Source organism: Colossoma macropomum, unplaced genomic scaffold (genome assembly GCF_904425465.1).
Source record: "Colossoma macropomum unplaced genomic scaffold, Colossoma_macropomum, whole genome shotgun sequence".
Classification (NCBI taxonomy): Eukaryota; Metazoa; Chordata; class Actinopteri; order Characiformes; family Serrasalmidae; genus Colossoma; species Colossoma macropomum.
In genome coordinates, this window is record NW_023494791.1 from 16,201,139 (window position 1) to 16,221,119 (window position 19,981).

The 19,981-nt window shown below is 38.7% G+C and overlaps 1 protein-coding gene across 1 annotated transcript in view; it reads left to right on the forward strand.

Moving 5' to 3' along the window:
* The window catches only part of pcdh15a (protocadherin-related 15a), a 227,642-nt gene that overhangs the window by 131,818 nt on the left and 75,843 nt on the right, over positions 1 to 19,981 (forward strand). Inside the window, exons 20-22 of the mRNA XM_036574114.1 lie at positions 3,098 to 3,403; positions 7,588 to 7,812; positions 13,102 to 13,218. Coding sequence (XP_036430007.1) covers positions 3,098 to 3,403; positions 7,588 to 7,812; positions 13,102 to 13,218 — 648 coding nt within the window. The remainder of the gene's footprint in view (positions 1 to 3,097; positions 3,404 to 7,587; positions 7,813 to 13,101; positions 13,219 to 19,981) is intronic.

Here is a 19,981-nt window from a genome sequence, read left to right on the forward strand (position 1 = left end):
CCAACTTTTTTGGAACATGTTGTTGGCATCAAATTTAAAATTGCCATCTATTTTTCAAAAAACAATAAAATTTCTCAGTTTCAGCATTTGATATGTTGCCTTTGTACTATTTTAAATTAAATATAGGGTTTAAATGATTTGCACATCGTTGCATTTTGTTTTTGTTTACATTTTACACAGCGTCTCAACTTTTTTGGAAATGGGGTTGTGTATATATATATATATATATATATATATATATATATATATATATATATATATATGTACGTATGTGTTTGTGTGTGTATCAGCTACACTTTACATTGTGTGCAAAAGTTCCATTACAAGTTAACAGTTTAACAAAATGCTACCTTTCTTCTATAAATTTAGCATTTTGTAGATATGTACTATTGTTTCAACAGCAAGATATACTTAGGACACAATTACAGAACCTTAATTGTGTCATAAAACCTTAGGACACAGTTACAGTGCTTGTTTGTTGCCTGTTTGTTTATCTCACTTTTCACATATTCATTTAATGAGTTAATTATTGAAGACAGCATATGCTATGGGAGCTTGCTGTCACGACTCGCATTAGCGGGATATTTAAAACACATTTCCTTTCCATACTAAGCGTTTGTTAGTGAGAGAAGCCATTCGCAGTGCGCTTATTTCTCAGCACTGAAATGTGTTTTAATTTCTCAGGACTCCTTGATGTTCCTTTAATTTTAGTGCTTTTTCATTTTGCTCAGGCTGATGGGATTTCTTCTCCTCTCTCTCATCCCTCTCTCCTCCTCTGCTGGATTAGTGTCATGCTTTTGTCTTTCATACTGTCTTTCACGTCTGTTGTTTTGTAGCAGATTGAATGGGAAAAGAAAGTTATATGCTGCTCCACTCATACAACATTTTTCTGTCTGTCTTTCCGTCCGTCTACCCGTTTATTCATACATCTATTCATCTTTGATTGTAATGAGATGTGACACTTACTATGGCTTCTGCTCCTTATATTTCTCTCTCTCTCTCTCTCACCCTCTCTCTCTCTCTCTCTCTCTCTCTCTCTCTCTCTCCCTCCCCCCTCTCTCTCTCTCTCTCTCTCTTCCCTTCCCATCTTCTCTCTCTCTCTCTCTCTCTCTCACGCTCTCTCTCTCTCTGACCTTCCCATCTTTCTCTCTGTCACTTTCTCTCTCTCTTCCCTTCCAATCTCTCTCTCTCTCTCTCTCTCTCTCTCTTCCCTTCCCATCTCTCTCTCTCTCTCTCTCTCTCTCTCTCTCACTACACACACACACACACACTCTTTATCTCTCTTTCTCTCTTCACCCTGTTCCCTCCACCCCCTTTTTTGTTGTCTGTAATTATTGTAAGGAGGAATTAGCAGCAGCACTTCTGAACCCATTAGAGTTGTATGCTTATACTGAGTTTGCATGCAGATGAGCTGTCACATCCTCACCTCAATTACAGTTTGTTAAGTAAACTCTTCCCTCCTCCATAAACAACACAAATAATATCATCAATTCACTCTTTATATTCTGTATGTCTGCCACATGCTGAACTGCCAGTAGACCTCAAGCTTATTAACTTCATTACCAGTAACATAAAAAGGTTTCTGAACTCATATACAGACCATATCTTATAACAAATTAGTTCAAAGTCAGTGTTAAAAACCCATTTGGACATTAGACTAAAAACTGTTTGGGTGAATCACCCTGTACTTTACTTACATGTATTTTATTAAAATAAATGGTTGAAAATTTCTTTTTATCGTTACCAAAACAGTCATAACATTATTGAAACTTTACCAAATGATTTGGTAGTGACTATTTTGGTTTTAGTTAATCTTGAACATAACTTAAAAATGCTAGCTAGTACACAACTAGCAAACACAGCTATGAACAGTAAAACATAAAATCATAAAACTTTTAAATAAAACACAAAATAGTTTACTTCATTGCAGAAAGTATGTGTTTCAGTAGTGACAGTTCTTAAGATAGTAACACATTTACTTGAAGAATAACAGAATAATGAGGGGCAGTAACACTTCTAAAATGCTCTAAAATTCAGGGGTGTGGCTAAAATAAGCCTCCGTCTATGAACTAAAACTCTGTTTTGATAGTGACACGAAAACGCAGGACAGCATTTGAATGAAGTTTTTAAATTATGAATTGAAATTAAACTCATGATAAATCTACATCTTGTAATTTCACTCTTAAAGGAATCAGAGAAATTGTTTTTAAAACTATTTTTTTTTAAAGTTTGTATGTATTTAGCTTATTACTATCTCTATTCATGCATTTGAGTTTAGATAGATCATAACATAATCTTTGTAAATATCTAAGGTATGAATACTTTTTTTACTGTGGGACTGCAGTTTGAACTGATTTGGTACAATGGTCCATATACCTGTAGGCTTCCCTAACTGAGGCAACTTTTTTTGTCCATACTCCCCTTCCCTTTCTTCCTTTTCATAGTCCCATTCCATTTAGACCTCTATTCAAGCACATGAACTGCTCTACCTCCCATAGCTCTTGTGTCCACACTTATCTATCCTTTCCTTTTTCTCCTTCTTCCTTCCCTCTAAAACTCCATTTAAGCATTTGTTGATTCATTTCAGTTATTAATTTCCAAGCTTGCAATATGAAAATTAAAATGTAGCTTTGGGTTGATGAAGGTTTGAATGTTCATTATTTCTGTTTTATCTTGTCTCCTCCTCCTGTGGAGAAGCAAGCAGTGTGGGTGTTTTAAATAGATGGTTTAGTATTCCACTGGATTGCTCATTGTTTAATGAATTAGTGGCTCTGCAGATAAAGCCTCTGACCTTTTGAACCCAGACATGATGGGCAATTTGGGGAAAAATCTTATTGCAAATACAAGTGGAAATGGTGACTTTCATGAAAACAATAGTGCAATCGTATGACTGTTCAGACAGGCTCTGTTCTGTGTTTTGGAACAATTAAGCATCTGTCCATTTCGTTAAATGAGTACTTCCTACTATCCGCTGGGCCGTTTTCTGTTGCCTATTTGCAAGAAGTAGCCTTTTCAAGTAAGGTTGCTTGTGTTGCATACAAATTTACAGTTTATATGCCTATTTGACAGAGATCTCCTCTTCTCTCTCTTTTGTTAGGCCACTGACCCGGATGCTGGGCTAAACGGTCAAGTGCACTACCGGCTACTCACTCACACAGGCCTCTTCAGTATTAACGCTAATGGCAGCATCTTCACATCCGTGCCACTGGACAGGGAGATGCAGAGCCAGTATGAGCTGGTGGTGGAAGCTTCGGATGGGGCGGTGGACCCTCGGAGGACCACCCTCACGCTGCTAGTTAGAGTGCTGGACATCAACGATAACAGCCCAGTGTTCTCCCAGCCGTTTTACACAGTGAACGTGCCTGAGAACACTCCAGCCGGAACCATCATTCTCCGCCTCACTGTAAGCCCACCACACCTGAGTGCATCCTTCTCGGTCTGATAACTCTGTGCTCTCGTGGTTATGTCTAAGATCAGTGATCATTGGGTTTAGTCTTTAAAGTCTGACTGTGCATGATTTGCCTTCAGGGAATAAGTGAAGTTTATAATAGCATGTTACTTCATGCTCTGACAGACAGCTCTCTGCTGGAGCTGTCTAACTCCATTCTATAAGCAGGGTCTTTCCAAGGATGAATTAAAATAACCGACATGTTTCAGATAATCTTTCTTTACACCAATCCAAAACCTTTAGCTCCATTAAGTAGCCAAGTAGCCGGGCAAACTTTTTCCTTTCAGCACAAGTCATTGTTGCAGAATCATTAGAGGTTTTATACAGTCTACCGCCTTTCTCCTTATAGAAGAGTGATGCTTAAATGCAGTCTTTAACATCAAAGCCTCCAGCATTATCAGAGCAACTAGCCTCCCTTTACTCATCTCTGGCTCTTAGGCCTCTTAGTAGCACTGAAAGGGAACGCTTTCAATCCAATAGACTGGAGAACTGACTGTTCATGTGCCTATCTAGAGTCTTAATTCACAAATGAGTCTGGGCCTAGTCTCTTATTTCCAGGGGGATTCATTTAATTTGACAAATGTTTATGATATGCTTGACAGGCTCAATGGGGAAAAGCAGGAAGCTATCTTGCAGAAAAGGCCTGACAGAAAATGTGCAAATGTGCCTCTTAAGATCTTACCGTTCACTCTCAAGCGCACTCTTGGGATTTTGACAGCCACATTAAGAAAAAGAATGTAATTAGCATCATATTCTAAGGCAGTGGGTCTCAACCCCATTCCTGAGGACCTACTACCCTGCACAGTTTTGAGTATTTCTTGCCCCAACATACCTGAACCAACTCATCAGGTAATAAGCAAGCCCTTCATGAGCTGGATCAGATGTTTTAGGGCAAGAACACTATGCAGGACAGTGTGCTCCCAGGACTAGAGCTGAGATCCACTGTTCTAAGAAAAATTCTGATGTTATAGAAACAATATTTCTCAATCCTGGACACATAGCTGTGAAGTCTTTAAATGTTCATGTTCAAAGTTTCTTTCACAAAATTCTGGTGCACTGTGCAGTGTCGAAACTGGACTCATATGTATTTATGTGTTTAGATTACACTGCTCTGTTGCTTGGCAGGAATTGCTCCAATCTAATTTTAAAGTAAAGTAAGGTTTTACATGTGACCTGACGAGACGTTGGCTAATAGTATCAAAAACGTTAGGACATTGTGGACATTGCATGCTCATTTCTTTTCTTAGAATAGAACTTTTTTAGTTGTGTGGATTTATAGAGGCGTATTCAGCATATTTGTTCACATCAGCAAGCTTAATCGTCAGAGTGATGATGCAAGGAACATGTGCTTCAAACTGTTTAGATGGTCGGTGTCACTCATGACTGCCACTGAATCCAGGTTGGTTACATTGCGTGGGTGCCGCCACTGTCAATCCTATTGTGTTCTGACATTCCCACTCGGTTATGAGCAGATAGCACTTCAGAATTTTTGGAGCATTTATCTAATTTATAATTGATTAAATTTATATATCACTGCTGTCAGAACAAAACCTTGTATCTCCATTTTTGCTGTTTTTCAGTTTTTGAAATAATTTGAAAATGCTTTTTGCCTTTATACTGTGTGTAAATTTCATGATGAATGGACCAAAACAAATGGCCCAAAATGATTTGGGAAGAAGTCTGATTTTATTGACTTGCGTTTAAAGTAAAGTATGTTTTCTCCTTCTCCTGTGAAGTTATCATTTTGGAGATATGAGGTTTTGTTCTGACAGCAGCAATATATTTCTTGAATATAACACCAGTAAATGCTTTTTATTTATTTTTTTGCAGCATATCTTTACTCTTAAAACAAATATTTACACATTTGAAACTGTCAACAATTTTCCGTGCTCAGACATGTGTACAGACAGTAGTGTGACTAGCCAATCAGAGTTTATATGATAAAATTCTGATTACTGTAGCATATGATAATTATCAGAAGGTTTGTGTACCTCTGTGAAGTGTCTAAGGTGGAGACTAGTGTATTCCTGGCTTGCACCACCCCCTGAGTCATCACATTAACAAGCCTTTCCTGAGTTAAACTGGGTGCATTAATGTAGGAAAACATTAAACTATGCAGGGCAGTGGTACTCTAAGTCCAGGTTTGACAAGTACTCACAGAAGGGCAGAGAGTGATGGAGAGCAGACAGAGGAGTAGAGTGAGAGAGAGATATGCAGGGACAGAAGGGGTACGTGACAGCGTAAGATGACAGCGATGGTGACGTATTTTTATCTGGGTGTAGATGACACCTCCAGGCCTTTCCAGCGCAGGCTGGTGTCAGAGCAGTGTGAGCCCCAGTGACAGCCGCCGATCTGGGCCAAATGATGAAGAGCTCAGCCCGTGCGTGTGTGCTTCTCACTGGGGCTTTTGACTCCTTTATTTATATATTTTTTGGGGAAATCTTTGAGATGAGTCTAGAATGTAATTCCCTGTGCCTCCCACATCAAAGGGAGTATCCTGAAAGGTTCCCACACCCACAGAGAAACCTGCCTTCTCTCAGCTCCCCCCCTGCTGCTCTCCTGTCAGACACACAGCCTTTCTAATCAGGGTTGGGCTTTGAGCCAAGAGCACTCAGTTATGTTTGGGGTGGGGTGTGCGTTTGTGTGTGTGCACAGGCTAACAAGTGAGCAAGGGTGTGCATGCATGTTAGAGGGTGTGTATGTAGACACAGGCTCATGCTTATGGGCTCTTTCTGAATATACAGTCGTATGCAAAATTTTGGGCATCCCGGTCAAATTACGTGTTGTTGATGTTCGAAGTAAAAATACTGTGTGAATTCTTTGCAAAAAATACATCTCTGCACATTTTAATGCACATAACTCTTGCACAAATACTGTTTATTTTATAGCCTGTGCAAAGGTCATGGAACATTATGCATTATCTTATTAAAATCATTTTTTTCATCTTTGCATAGGACTGTATATGTGCCCTCTGTGGACTGTAATGTCTCTTATGTAATCCTTTGTACTGCATCCATTGGATAGATACAGTGTATCTTTCACTGGTCCAGTCCAGTAGGCCTCACTATCTGATCCATCTTCCCTGTTTTTAAGTTAGTTATCTGTCATCTACAATTACATGTTATGAGTTTTGGTCAGCCAACCCAAAAAAACAACAAATGTAGACAAATCTCCCCCTTGCTAATCAATCAGCCAAGACATGCTTGGTGTTCAGAGTTTCTTTAGTTTTGCACTGGAGTTAAAAGGCTAATGTAGCTAGTAGTGGAAGATTTCAGTCACTGATTGGCTTATCTAGGTGATCGCACACTTGCCTCAAACCACAGTGAGTTGTTATGTAATGTAATAGATTTAATGATATGGTTTCTGACACTGTATGACATATTGTGGTCCAAAAAATGGAATAAATCTGAGTAAGGTAATCTAAAAAATGGTCCAAGATTTAGAAGAAATCAAAATCATGATCTCTTGATGATTAGTTAGACACTTGCTCCGTTCAGGAGCCACATAGTTGCTGAAATGTCTGTGTCCAGCTTACAGCAGTGTGACATGTGCTTGAAAAGTTCCCCATGACTGGGATTATTGTCAGCACCTTAATAAGGCAAATACATTAAATACATTAACTCGAGCAAAGTGATAGAAAGTATTTGTGTGTGTGTGTTTTACAGCTTCAGCGTGGTATGACTGTGTAACTGCTTTTTTCATCAAAAAGCAATAGAGTTTGACCCCCACCCAGACTAGGGGCACTGTGTAATCTGATAATGACTAACTTGGGGGGAGGACATGAGTAAAAGTCCAACAAACATTTAGGCAATTTCAGTTTATAAGGAGGCAACCACATACACTGTTTTTTTTTTTTGTTTGTTTGTTTGTTTGTTTGTTTTATTGTAATAATATATTGGAGATAACAATTTAGTATGGTTTGGTGATCATTTAGGCATTTTGTATGATGGTAGCATAGTGGATCTACATTTATTTGTTTGCTGTATTAGCTTTGTGACTCCAGGGTAAAACTATACGTCACGTATCTTGGCTGATTGACTACATTTGTGGTAAAGGGAACATTTTTTTTTTAAATACAAACAAACTGACCAATAGTTTCTCTCTCTTTCTCTCTGTGCCTCTCTCTCTCTCTCCTCCAGGCGGTGGACGCAGATCTGGTCTCTAATATAACATACAGGATAAGGACGGAGGCGGCTCGGCAGCTCTTTGCTGTGGACAGGCTGAGTGGGGCTCTCTCAGTGCTGCAGTCTCTGGACTTCGAGGCCCTGGGCCGAGACGGTGCAAATTACACGTTCCAGGTGGAGGCCCTAGATCACGAAGGGGTCCTGCCACCTGGAGTGGCTACAGTTCTAGTAAGGATCACGGTAAGCACAGTGATTGAATACGATGTTAATACTCAACCTACTTGCTTGGCATCTCATCCATCTGTAAGGCTTGCTTTAACTGCAGCGCTTTAGCTCTGCCGCTCTTTATGTGACAGCATTCAGTAAAGTGTAGCTCCAGTGAAAAACAGGTACTGTGAGCAGAGCTGTTCATTTGGCGTAGACGTCATTTTATCACTATCAGTAAAAGTAATAGTAGCAGCGTTGATGGTGTTCCAGCAGTATCTACAAATTTGTTCTCAGAATTCAATTAGCTGAGAGAGAGAGGTACAGTGCTGCCAGATTTTTTTGGGTGAAGGGCTCCGTGGTGCATTTGTCTGGATTCTTGCCAGTCTCTGCCTACTTCCTTTCTGGCTGACAGTGACGACACTGACAGATGAAGCGCTGCGCGAGTTACAGCGCTGGCACTGCTATTCTAGGCTTGAATGACTCATTAGCTTTGTGACTGCAATTATGTCCAGATTTGGGCAAGAACACTCGCTAGCGTCTCAGAAGATTAGCCATAGGATCAAAATGGAAGGATTAGCCACCTCCAGTTTACAGTTGTGTGCGTGTGTGTTTGTGTGTGCCTGAGTGTGTATGAGACTGTGAGTAATGTAATTATGGAGAGAAAGTTATTCACAGGTTCTCACATATGTCAGGATTGGAACTGATGACATGAGCTGATTGTTTTGAGATTTGAACGCTTTGGATTTTTGCCACTAGTTATAAATGTAAGCATGAGTGCATTTTGCTGCTGTCATGTCAAATTGGGAAGTGCATTGCAACTAATTTTTAGATTCAAGTGTCCAGAACAGTTAATGAACGGATATCCAGTTAACCGCAGAGACAGAAAAAGCAACAGCAAAAAGGGGAATAAAAATAGACTTTGGACAAAATTAGCATATGACTGTTGGCTGACTTTTTAGATAATATCACTGGATGTTTAATATTGAAAACATGTATGATTACACTAAAATCAGAATGTTTCTGATGAGTGACGGAAGCTGCCTCCTCAAAGAAGCTAATGAGCGAACACTAGCCGGCACTTTAGATGCTGATTGTCTGCTACATGCGATATTTTCTCTTCAGTAGACAATGTGCCAACATGTTGCCTTGTCAGAGAAATGTATTGTCACTGTTTCTGAATCAAGCTAACCTCAACTAGAGTAGTTAGCCTAGTTAGTGAAAATGTTCTTAACATGCCTGCGTTCATGCACCTGTTTTGTACTAGCAAAGAACAATATATGTATTCACATTTCACATTTTACAGTCATCTTAAAATCTGTGTTGCCCTGAATTATTAGCCTGCTTATTTTCTCCCTCCTTCCGTGATGAAACATAACAAACACTCAAACAGTGATTTCAGTATTGAAATACTGGTGCCTTGAACAGTTAACCAAAGCTCACCTGATAACAAGAGGATAGTGGGCCACTGTTCTGTTGGCCCACTGATGGCAAAACTGAGGAGAATCTGAAGAGATTAAAACTAGTTAGAGCTTGTATGCAGGACAATAATCCGGCAAACAGTCAGGGGAGTGCCGACCTTATCAAGCCAGCAGACTGATATATGGTTGCTATCTGGGTCGAGTACCTGTGGACATCCTATTTTCCCCATTTTCTTTTTTCTTTCCTTTTTTGACACAGTGTGAGCATGTTGTTGCGCTCTTAATAAAACCATATATCTTTTTATTTTTATTTTTCTATATCATTTGGTTACTTTAGCTTCCTTTTATATTATATGAATATTTAATGATGAAGAGAATGATTTAAATTATACAAAATTACTACAAACAGAATCTTGTTGCATTACTTTATATTAAAAGTTAAGAACAAATTTTCCTTCATTTTGCAGATGGTAGATTTAGTCACAGTCGGTGTCCACGAAATATATGTCCAAAGTGGTTACTTTGCAGCAACAATGTTCTTAATTTTTTATGATAAATGAATGTGATGAGATTTTATAAGTAATTTTGTGCCATTTCTGTTGGTCCATTCATCATTAAATGTTTAGAGAATGTAAAGGGCAGCTGCTGTGCTCAAATTATGTAAAAAAAAAATGGAGACAATGATTTTGAACTGACAGTGATGACATGCTTGCTGTTACATTTTCCAGATTCTTAAATCCACTATACCCAGCCTCTGAAGTGTTTTGCTCCTCCTCCTTTGCTCTGATTTTTGCTTATGAATTTAAGCCTTGTAGTGATCAGATTTTTTTTGCTTTATCATCTCTCTAAATCTCATATGTGATCATAGAGGTGGTTTAGAATCCAGTCAAACGGATTTAGTAGTCTCATCTTTCTTGTCCCTGTCTTACCTGCTGTGCTTTTGAAGTCTTTGTGTTTCGGCTTCTCGTGTGGATTTTAAGGTTGTTGTTCTCTCCATAAAGCCTTGTGGTGATGGATCACGTCGACTGCTTTCTTGTGGCGCAGAATTACAATCTAAAAGTTTCCCATGTTCTCCTCAATCTTTTTCGGTGCAGGAAACAACTGAGGAATGTTTGTTCTGGTGCAAACAAAAGCATGAATCCTGTGCTATCTGACACTCTCTCTCTGATGTGACTTGAATCTTGAGTCGTTGGGGGGAAAAGTTTGTATCTGAATCTGTTCTCCAAGAAAACCAATTAAATTCACCTTCAGTCCCTACCAAGGTGTGCCAAGTGCTAGATTTACTGCAGTACAGGTGGGGTAGAAAAATGAGATTGAGTCTTCATTTGAAGTGGAGTGAATTTCATTGATATGTGGGGGTGACTCATCATAGTTGAGCTTGTTGTAAAGTTTTTCTGGCCTTTCTTTTGCTTGAGGGAGAAAAAACTTTATCATTTCTCCTGCATGACAGTGGAAAAAAGGGAACAAGGCCAGATAAGAGCAGGAGAAAACACACATTGCTCCTCTGTGTAATAGCCACTATGCTCTTTTTTCCTCCTGCCTATTTTTCCATCTGGATTCTATTGTCACCTGTTCTCTCTCCATCTCTATTTGTTCTTCACCTTTAGAAATATATTCTAATATTTCAGATTTTAACCAAATGGAAATTGTGAGTGTGATATGTGTGGGTGTAGTTTGTGTGAAATCAGTTGTCTCAGAGGGAAGTACTGGTTCAATAATGCCTAACAGCAGGTGTTTACAGTGTCAACTTTAGACCTCTCTGCAAATGTTTAGAAGGCAGTGCTACATTATATGGATAAAACACTAAAATAAAAAGCATTAGCTTCATAAAAAGAGACTTGAGTGACAACCGAGAAGCCATATCAAGGAGTATTCTGATCTCCATGACAACTGACGTAAACCTACATGAACATTTATAAACACTTATTCCAATAGATGTCATTTGTCATAGAGGTTACATCTGCCAGCTTTAATGTCATATTGACATAACATCTACGTGACGATTTTCTGTGACAGACATTAAATTGTGACACTCTGTGCGGTGCAATGACATAGACTTTGTAGACTTTGTAGATAGTACATGTCAAAGTGACATAATGCTGGTTGAACAAATGTGAGCATTTTCTATGGCCCTTGCATAAAGTGAGCTACATTTTGCCATTTATGAGATTTAGGCTGTCACATCTTTAGCATTATGTGGTGCTAAGCTTCTAAGTCAGTTGTAAAATGCTGCTTCATCCGACAGCGTTTTAGGGCCACTGTTAAAAAAAATAGTAGACTTTGAGAATAAAGAAAAACGTTGCAATATTTTGAGAAAAAAGTTGCAATATTTTGAGAAAAAAGTTGTACTATTTCGAGAAAAAAAAGTCATAATATTTCAAGGATAAAGTGGGCTAACTGTAGGGGGGCTGCCATAACGCGTTGGTGTCCTGGTTGCTCTACTGGCGCTCCAGAGTTCCACACACTCCTGTCTGCTTGTGGATCGATCATTTTGATTATCATTCACATTGTCTGTGAAACTTCATGCCCTCTTTCAATGGCACGGAGATGTAGCCCCGATAGCCATGTAGACGACCCTGCCTGCGATTCTCCTTCAACTTAACAGACAGACAGTTTCCTCCGAGTCCGTCTGGATCTTTATTCTAAATAAACACAGTTTCCTGCACAGCCGTTTCTTATAGTAATAACAGGCTGGTGCTGATGTGCAGGAGAGACAAGGAGATTGAGTATTTCTTGAAATTGATGAAATTGATATGAAATTCCTAAACGCCCCTCATTTCAACACAAGGAGGTGCTGCCTTCCCTTTGCAAAGCCTTTGGCCACAATATTGCGACCTTTCCTGGTATTAATGCCACTTTAATGTCGTAATTCTTCAACTTTTCTTTCTCGAAATATTACATTTTTTTCTCAAAATAGTATGACTTTTTTCTTGAAATAGTACGACTTTTTCTCAAAATATTACGTTTTTTCCTCAAAATAGTACAGCTTTTTTCGCGAAGTAGTACGGCTTTTTTCTCAAAATATTATGACTTTTTTTTCTTGAAATAGTACCACATTTTTTTGAAGTAGTACGACTTTATTCTCAAAGTCTACTATTTTTATTTTTATTAACAGTGGCCCTTAAATGCCGTCGTATACTTCACCCAAAAAACAACCCATTGACAGGAAAAAAAATGGTCACTTGACATTAAAGTTGGCAAAAGCAGCCTGTATGACAGACAAATACATGTTTATGTAGGTTTATGTCAGTTGTCATGATGCACTTATGTAGGTGTAATGAAGCCCTATGACTGCTGTCCTACACTAAAGTGTTAAAGCTGCTCACGTGCAATTTACAGGTTGCCATTTGATCACTTACAGTGTTCAAAGCTAAATTCTACAGACTAATTTCTAACTTCCGTTTTAGATACATACTCATGGACACACATTATTACAGAGGTGCTAACTAATGAGCTGCTAACAGTCATGTGGAGAGAGCTGAGAGCCAGTGTGTGAAGGTGAAGGAGAAAGCGTGCTGTTTCTCCTGAGACATATAATCATGCCAAACACCATTCATACCTCACTGTGCCTACTCCCTATACTCCCATTAGACTGACAGACATGATGTAGAACTGTCCTTACTCTTTTCTTCCAGCACCCACTGAAAGTTATTTTCTACTATAGATTGGTTCTCTAAGAAGGACACCAGAAAAGATAGCACTGAAGGAATGAATGAATGAGTGAAAGATAGCACTGCTCATCAACCAATTAGCCCTCCATTCATCATCATGTCTTACCTAGATCCAGACTGGGTAACACACTTATATATTATTAATATTTTCCACCAGGATTTTTCCTCACTATATAATTACAGTTATAAGATGTTAGGATCTGATCTGTGTTGTTGTGTGTGATTTTTCTTAGGATATGAATGATTTCGCTCCAGTTTTCACCCAGGCTGTTTATAGAGGCATGGTGGCTCCCAATGCTGAGAAAGGAACGGTTATAACAACTGTGCTGGCAACTGACCAAGACCCTCCTGTAAGTAGCCCAGTGCATCAGTCTTACAGAACCTATGCTTTAATGTGTTGTTACTATTGACCACTACGGTTCTAGGGCACAGGGTAGGATGTTTTAGCAATTTTTAGATGTGTAAGACCTCACAGAGCTAGCAAGTAACACTCACTGACTCATGTTTAGCAGGCTGAGAATTCTCAATGAGGAAGTGCTATTAGCACTTCTGTTATGTTTGCATAATAAGCTGGCATGAAACAAATCAATGGGAAATCACAAGTGCATCCGTGTTTGTAGTTACATATTACATACTTGTGAAGCAGAAGGCTTAAAACAATACTAATCATACTAGTCTATGTTAGAACAGAAGCTAATAGGATTTTGGTTTAGATTTATGGCTTGATTTTGTAGAGGCATTTCTCAAAATATTGCAGCAGTAATGTCCAGCATCCATATTGCTACAAAAGGCTCAGTCTCAGCACATGGAGCAGGCAACGGCATAAAAAAACACAGAAGAGCGTTCACACAGACATGCAGATCAGCAGTCAGAATGGAACTGACTATTTATTTTATTTTCATTTAAATTCTTATTTATTTAAAAATGTATTACATTGTTTAGTTTTAGCTCATTTTTGCATCCATCTTCTGTTTGTGTGGGGTTGCATGGGTGGGCATGGGTATGATTGATGACTTGTTACATGTTTTATGTGCAGTTGTTGGGAAAAAATATTATTTAATTCTTATCCTTGTCCATATTCTTGCAATAAAAAAAGAGAGAGAGAGAGAGAGAGAGAGAGAGAGAGAATGGACACAATAAAATCTACATGCTTCATTTTGAAATGCTCCAACTCTTCACAGATGTATGTGTTTAATGTGAAAATTATGCAGTGACTGGACAAAATTTCGAGCTCTGGCGAAAATTGCAAAGGTTGAATTTGCATGAATTCTTGCATCACAAGATCACAAATATGGGAATATGGGAAACGTTTAAAAAGATGACCACAGGGGTGAAATGTAAGAGTGGTGCTTTGCAGTATTAACTACATTTGCATGCATGCCAATATTTTGTTATTAGTCTAACTGAAAAGAAATGATGTGTAAACTGCATGATTCCTTAGATTGTCACTGTTGGACTAAAGTCATAGACAGTGGTGTAGTCCTAAGGAAAAAAGAAACCTGGGTATACTATAAATCTGCAGCAGCCCAGCCCACATGGTCAGCAAATAAACAAATCTTTTTCAGTCCTGACATCAGTGACAGCTCTCTTGTTTGTAAATTCACCTGAATATTTTGGCCTTATTTTGAAGCCATAATATGTATGTTCAAAATAGCTAATAGCCTACTTACCTACTAAACAACTACTAATAGGGATTAGTGGTGGGCTGGAGGCTAGGGAACCAGCCTTGTGACCGGAAGGTCGCCGGTTCGATCCCCTCAGCTGACTCAGTCTCAGTACGTGACTGAAGTGCCCTTGAGCAAGTGCCATAATGGTTCTGAATTCTAATATCACAGAGCTGATATTAGCAAATTTGACCCAAGGTTACTACTAGTATGCTACAGTAGCACATCATGCTAATATATATCAGAATCAACATTCACAGGAGTTTGAATACTAAGGATACCCACTATACCTAATTATAAAGTGGATAACTAAATAGAAAAGTGGGTACGCACAAAAACACATCTTTAGCAGTCAGTGTACAGAAACAGCCTGATAAAAACGTCAGCATACAGTGTATACGTGCATATACGCCCAGCTACACCACTGGTCTTAGCATGAGTAAAACACGTGTTCCCGGCTGAAATTGGTCAAAGTATTTGAGATAGTTTGGACATTTAAACGTTAAGATCTGTCCACTCTCTACTAAATGGAGATTTTGCAACATTTGGCAGTGCTTCCTGCAATACCACATTCTATGTAGAGCCGTGTGTAAACTTCATAAGGGAGGCGTTTCAAGTTAAGTCAGACTATGTCTGTAATCATTTGTGTAATGTAAATGTATTTGGTTCAGTCCAGTTTCTTAGAACTTAGACAGGCCATTATGTGCACGGAATCGTAACCACTGACACTGTATGTCCTTTAAATAAGAATGACTGTCCTAAACTGCTGGGAGCGCACGGATATCTGTTTGGCTGTGGAGCATTTGAACATTGGACTATTTTTGTGCATCAGTGACCACCATGGCTCTAATTCAGTGTTATTTAATTTCATAACACACACTCCAAAAGCACCACTTAGTGATTGTGAAGCATCAGCAAGACCCATTAGTGGACAACTGATTTACATCTACATCTTTAATCCAATTAATCAGGCGGGCCATTAATGTGGTGTTAAGAGGGGTGTCTGTGAGGAGGTGAGAGAGGCTTCTTCCAGCACACCTGCCCTGCGTATCCGCGTTGTCGTCACTCGGCCCGATTAGCAAGTTAGCCCACAAGCATGGCTAATCAGTTTGCTGATGCTGTGTCACTGCCTGTCTGCATCTTCATTTGACGGCTGCGACCGAGCGCTTTTCCGTGCAGCTCGAGGAGATAATCCTTTCTTTCTCAGCACCTGCAAGATGCCGGAATGAAATTACATGCTATGAGGGGAGGTTTTGACACTCTGCTGGCTGCAGAAGAGGAAGAAATAGCTATTAGGATTCAGAAATGCAGCCCCATACTCTCTTGGTTTGCTGCCAGAGAGAACAACACAGTGCCATCGCAGTACAAAAGCACACATTTCTTAATACACAATAAAAATACACAGATAAAGTTATTTGGTTTTTGAGATTTTACCCTGTCTCCCGCAGACTACACAGCCTGCTCTTCTACAGGAGCTGCATACACTATAGCTGTATTTGCCTGTAAATACATTGCTTGTCAAAATTTGGTAACACTTTTCAAAATGCTTTTGGTCAAAATCATACATTGTATAATAACTTTCCCTTACTTCATTGAAAAGTAACAGCTAGAAACGTCTACACTGAGTGAAGTAGAGGTCCAGAAAGAACGGTGTTTGGTTGATTGACTGATTCATGGTGAACGTGTGAGTGTTTTCATGTGGAGTGTGTGTAAGCGGTGAGAGAGGAGCCTGTAGGCACTTAGACTCTATTGATTGTTGTCGGTGTCTCAGCTCTCCATTTGACTTCCACTTTCTTGTTTAGATCCTGTGAGTCACTAAGGCAGGCAGGAGGCTGGATGAAAGGCTTGTAGGTGTATATTTCTGTATGTCTGCAGATGTTTGTGACTGGGAGTGTGTGTAATAGCTGGTGGTAGCCCAGAGTGTTGTTTGACCCTATGCTTTTTGCAAGAGAAACTGCTGTTCAATAAGTGAAGAAAAATAAGTTCCCTGTATTTGCTTTTCTCTTACATTCATGAACAGACACTACCGTTCAAAAGTTTGGAATCAGTGTTTTCAGTGGGGTGTCCTGATCCAGCCGTTTTCCGCCCAATCTGATCTGATTCTTTAATGTTTAATAACGGCCAATTATGGATGCAATCTTTGTATTATGATAGATAATGCATCCACACAGTGTAGCTAAGATATGCTAGTGTGCTAATTAATCCTACAGTAAAATCACATCAGCTTGTGCATTTTGACCCTTTTTAAGTGACTATTTTTACAGTGTGCTTAATATTGACTTATGATCCAATGTGATTGACATCTCTGATAACTTGGCTACCAGTTACTTTACTACTGCAGTGAAATCAATACATTTTTGACCTGCATAATGCAAATAAATGCATGATGATATACATACTGGACTGAGATCTTTTGGGTTTTTTTTTTTGATGACTTTCATGAAGTTACCATTTTGTAGTGTTACGAATATATTATGAATTTATATTCATAATACACATGCAGGAGCCTGCTTTTTTTCCTCTCAGTTTTGAATGCACCATTGAATGCTGCTTTGAATTCAGACTTTCATTAGTAAACTGAACGTTTATGTGATGCTTTTGTTTTTAACTAGTCGTGACTCGCAAGTGAAAAAATAAGTGTACTTCTAATGTATTATGTTAACAATTGATAATGCATAATAAGCATGGCTATAATGTGTAATGCATTTTTATAAATATTTATAGCCATGTTTATAATGCCTTATGAATGCATTATAACATGTTATGAATGTGTTTATAGATGCTTACAAAGGGGACATTCATAGAAAGTGTTACCAGAAATACAACCGTACAGGTTTCAAATATTTACAATGAAGTTAAAATAATAAAAATGACAATGATAAATCTGAATAAATAAATAACAGTAAATCTAAATAATAGTACATACAGCTCAGTCCAGAATGATGGACTGAGCTGTAGACAATTCCCTAATAATTGAAAAAGTGAAATATCATCAAAAATGCAGTCATAATAAAATTAACTTTCAGAATCAAATCTGGAGGTAAATAACAGATCAAGAAATCACTAGAACTAAGCAGTTACTGTACATTATTTATCATTTGGTGATTTTTGCTGTTTTATTGAAAAAATTAACAAAACGTCTAAAAATGAGTTTAGTTTGTATAGGCTGAACGAATGAACCATCACATGCAGAAGACAATATTCACAAAATCTTCCCTGTTGTGTAAGATTTTTGGTGTGACACAAATAGATAGAGCTTTGTAGAAAAACAGCAGGTGTGTGCGAAGGCTGTGGGCTTGTGATGGATGTTGGTAGAGACTCAGCAGCTTGTCACCGGACCCCTGTCCCACCTCCCACAGTGCATGTGTGAACTGCCACTGGTTCAGTGCCATGTGTGAGCAGTTTACCTGCAGCAGAAAGCATTATCCAGCCAATTGGATAAGGCCCAGGAACAGTGCGCCTCTGTGTGCCTCACCGCAGGGGACACAGGCCTGGCAGGGTGAGACGTGAGTGTCACAAGTCACAAACACCCAGGCTAACCCGCACAAGTCAGTCTCTCTAGAGTTCCCTACACAAGAGTAGCAGAGACCAAACTCACTGACTTACTAACACACTTCTATACACTGCTTCTGAGACAAGCAACAAAATATATGGACTTCCTGTTTGTTCTAAAGTCTGAGGCTGATATCTTTTTTATCTGTGTATTAAGGCTGCACGATATGGCCAAAGTGCTGTGTCATGATTAAATCGCTTGATTGCAGTTGCGGCACAATATATTATGAAACAGAAAAATCTGATTGGCTGAGCCACATTCACAGTCATTGTGAAATACTTGATATACACAAACATATGGCCCACATGCATTAACTGAATTGTGTATTAATGTGGCAAGCTATTTTAAGACTTTGCGTGGTTTCTGCACTAAACGTGACAATCATAGCCTACTGTTAACAAACTACAAAGCAGAATAATATTTTTTGTGTTTATTTTTAAATTATTTCTTTAACATTAGTGTATTTAACCATATTGTATTTTGTCACCTTTCTATAAAAGCAATAAGTAACTTGAGACTATGCATTATAGTAATGTTACCACAGTTAATGGCAATGCAGGAGTGGGGAATCAGGAGGGAGAATTCGGGGTCAGTTTTGGGCCAGTTACTGTAAGCTAACAGAATATAATTTATGAACGTGTTTGACACAACCAGGTCTGCTTATCTCTCATGTAAAAACACACTCTCAGACTATAAATGACAGAAATAAGTTTGTGCCTTATTCGGGGCAGGGGGTGGGGGGTGCTAATGAGTCTTGTAGAGTGGACAGAAATTAGTCTATGAAATTTGGTTGGTATCAGTTTGGTGTTATTTAACACAACAAGCGGTGCCAAATGATGAAATTATAAAAACATGGACAGCAGCAAAAGTGAAAAAAGTAGAATTGAAGGGCAGATTAAAAAAAAAAAAAAGAATCTCGAGTATATTCCAAACAGATGGGCAATGAGAAATGCTGACAGGAACTAACATTGGTTTTCAGCATATTAACTGTTACAGTTATACCACATTCCATGTAAAAGCTTTCTTCAGTTTTCATTTTACCATTAGCTGGATATCTTCTTTAAGCAAAAGATTAAGAGTTGGCAATGATGAAGATGACAGTTTTAGAAAAAAGAAGTCAGATAAACCCGAAATCCTAATTTGAACATAGTGGGTAACAACTGTCTCTGCTGTGTTATCTGTTTCTTAGTAATTAATTAGCCATTACTGACATACTGTGTGTGTGTGTGTGTGTGTGTGTGTGTGTGTGTGTGTGCTGTACTTTTTCTTAAAGGAGGCAACATCTTGTGTGTGTGTGCGTGTGTGTGTGAGTGCGTGCACAGCTATTTTCAACTTTTCCAACTAGCTTACACATGTATGAAAAGTACTGCATTCTAAAAGCTTGTGACCTACAGTACTGTGAAAGTCCACCCTTTGTTTCATTATCAGTCAAAATGGCCATTAACAAGTTTGATTTTTCAGGAGAGGGAGATTAGATATCAGATCATATATTTGCATGAGAAATGGGAAAGTCTATGGAAAAAAAACAAACAAAAAAAAACTGGAGTTAAAAAAAATATTAAACATTGTAGAGAATATGGGACTCCTAACAAGCACACAAGACCTGGTAGACCACCAAAACTGTCACCATCAGATAAACAAAACTTAAAGCTTTCATCTTTTAGAGAGAAGACAACTCAACTCTATGACAGACCCATAAGAATGTGTAGCTGTTACTGAGAAAAGAAAATCAAAGAGTAAAGAGAAGAAATCAAAGAAAGAAGCTACTGGTGTTCTCAGAACAGTGGACTGACCACCCCAGAGTCCAGACCTCAACATCATCGAATGTGTCTGGGATTATTTGGCTTGTGAGACACAGAAGATGCTTCTTAGACTAAACTTTGTAGATTTGGAAAA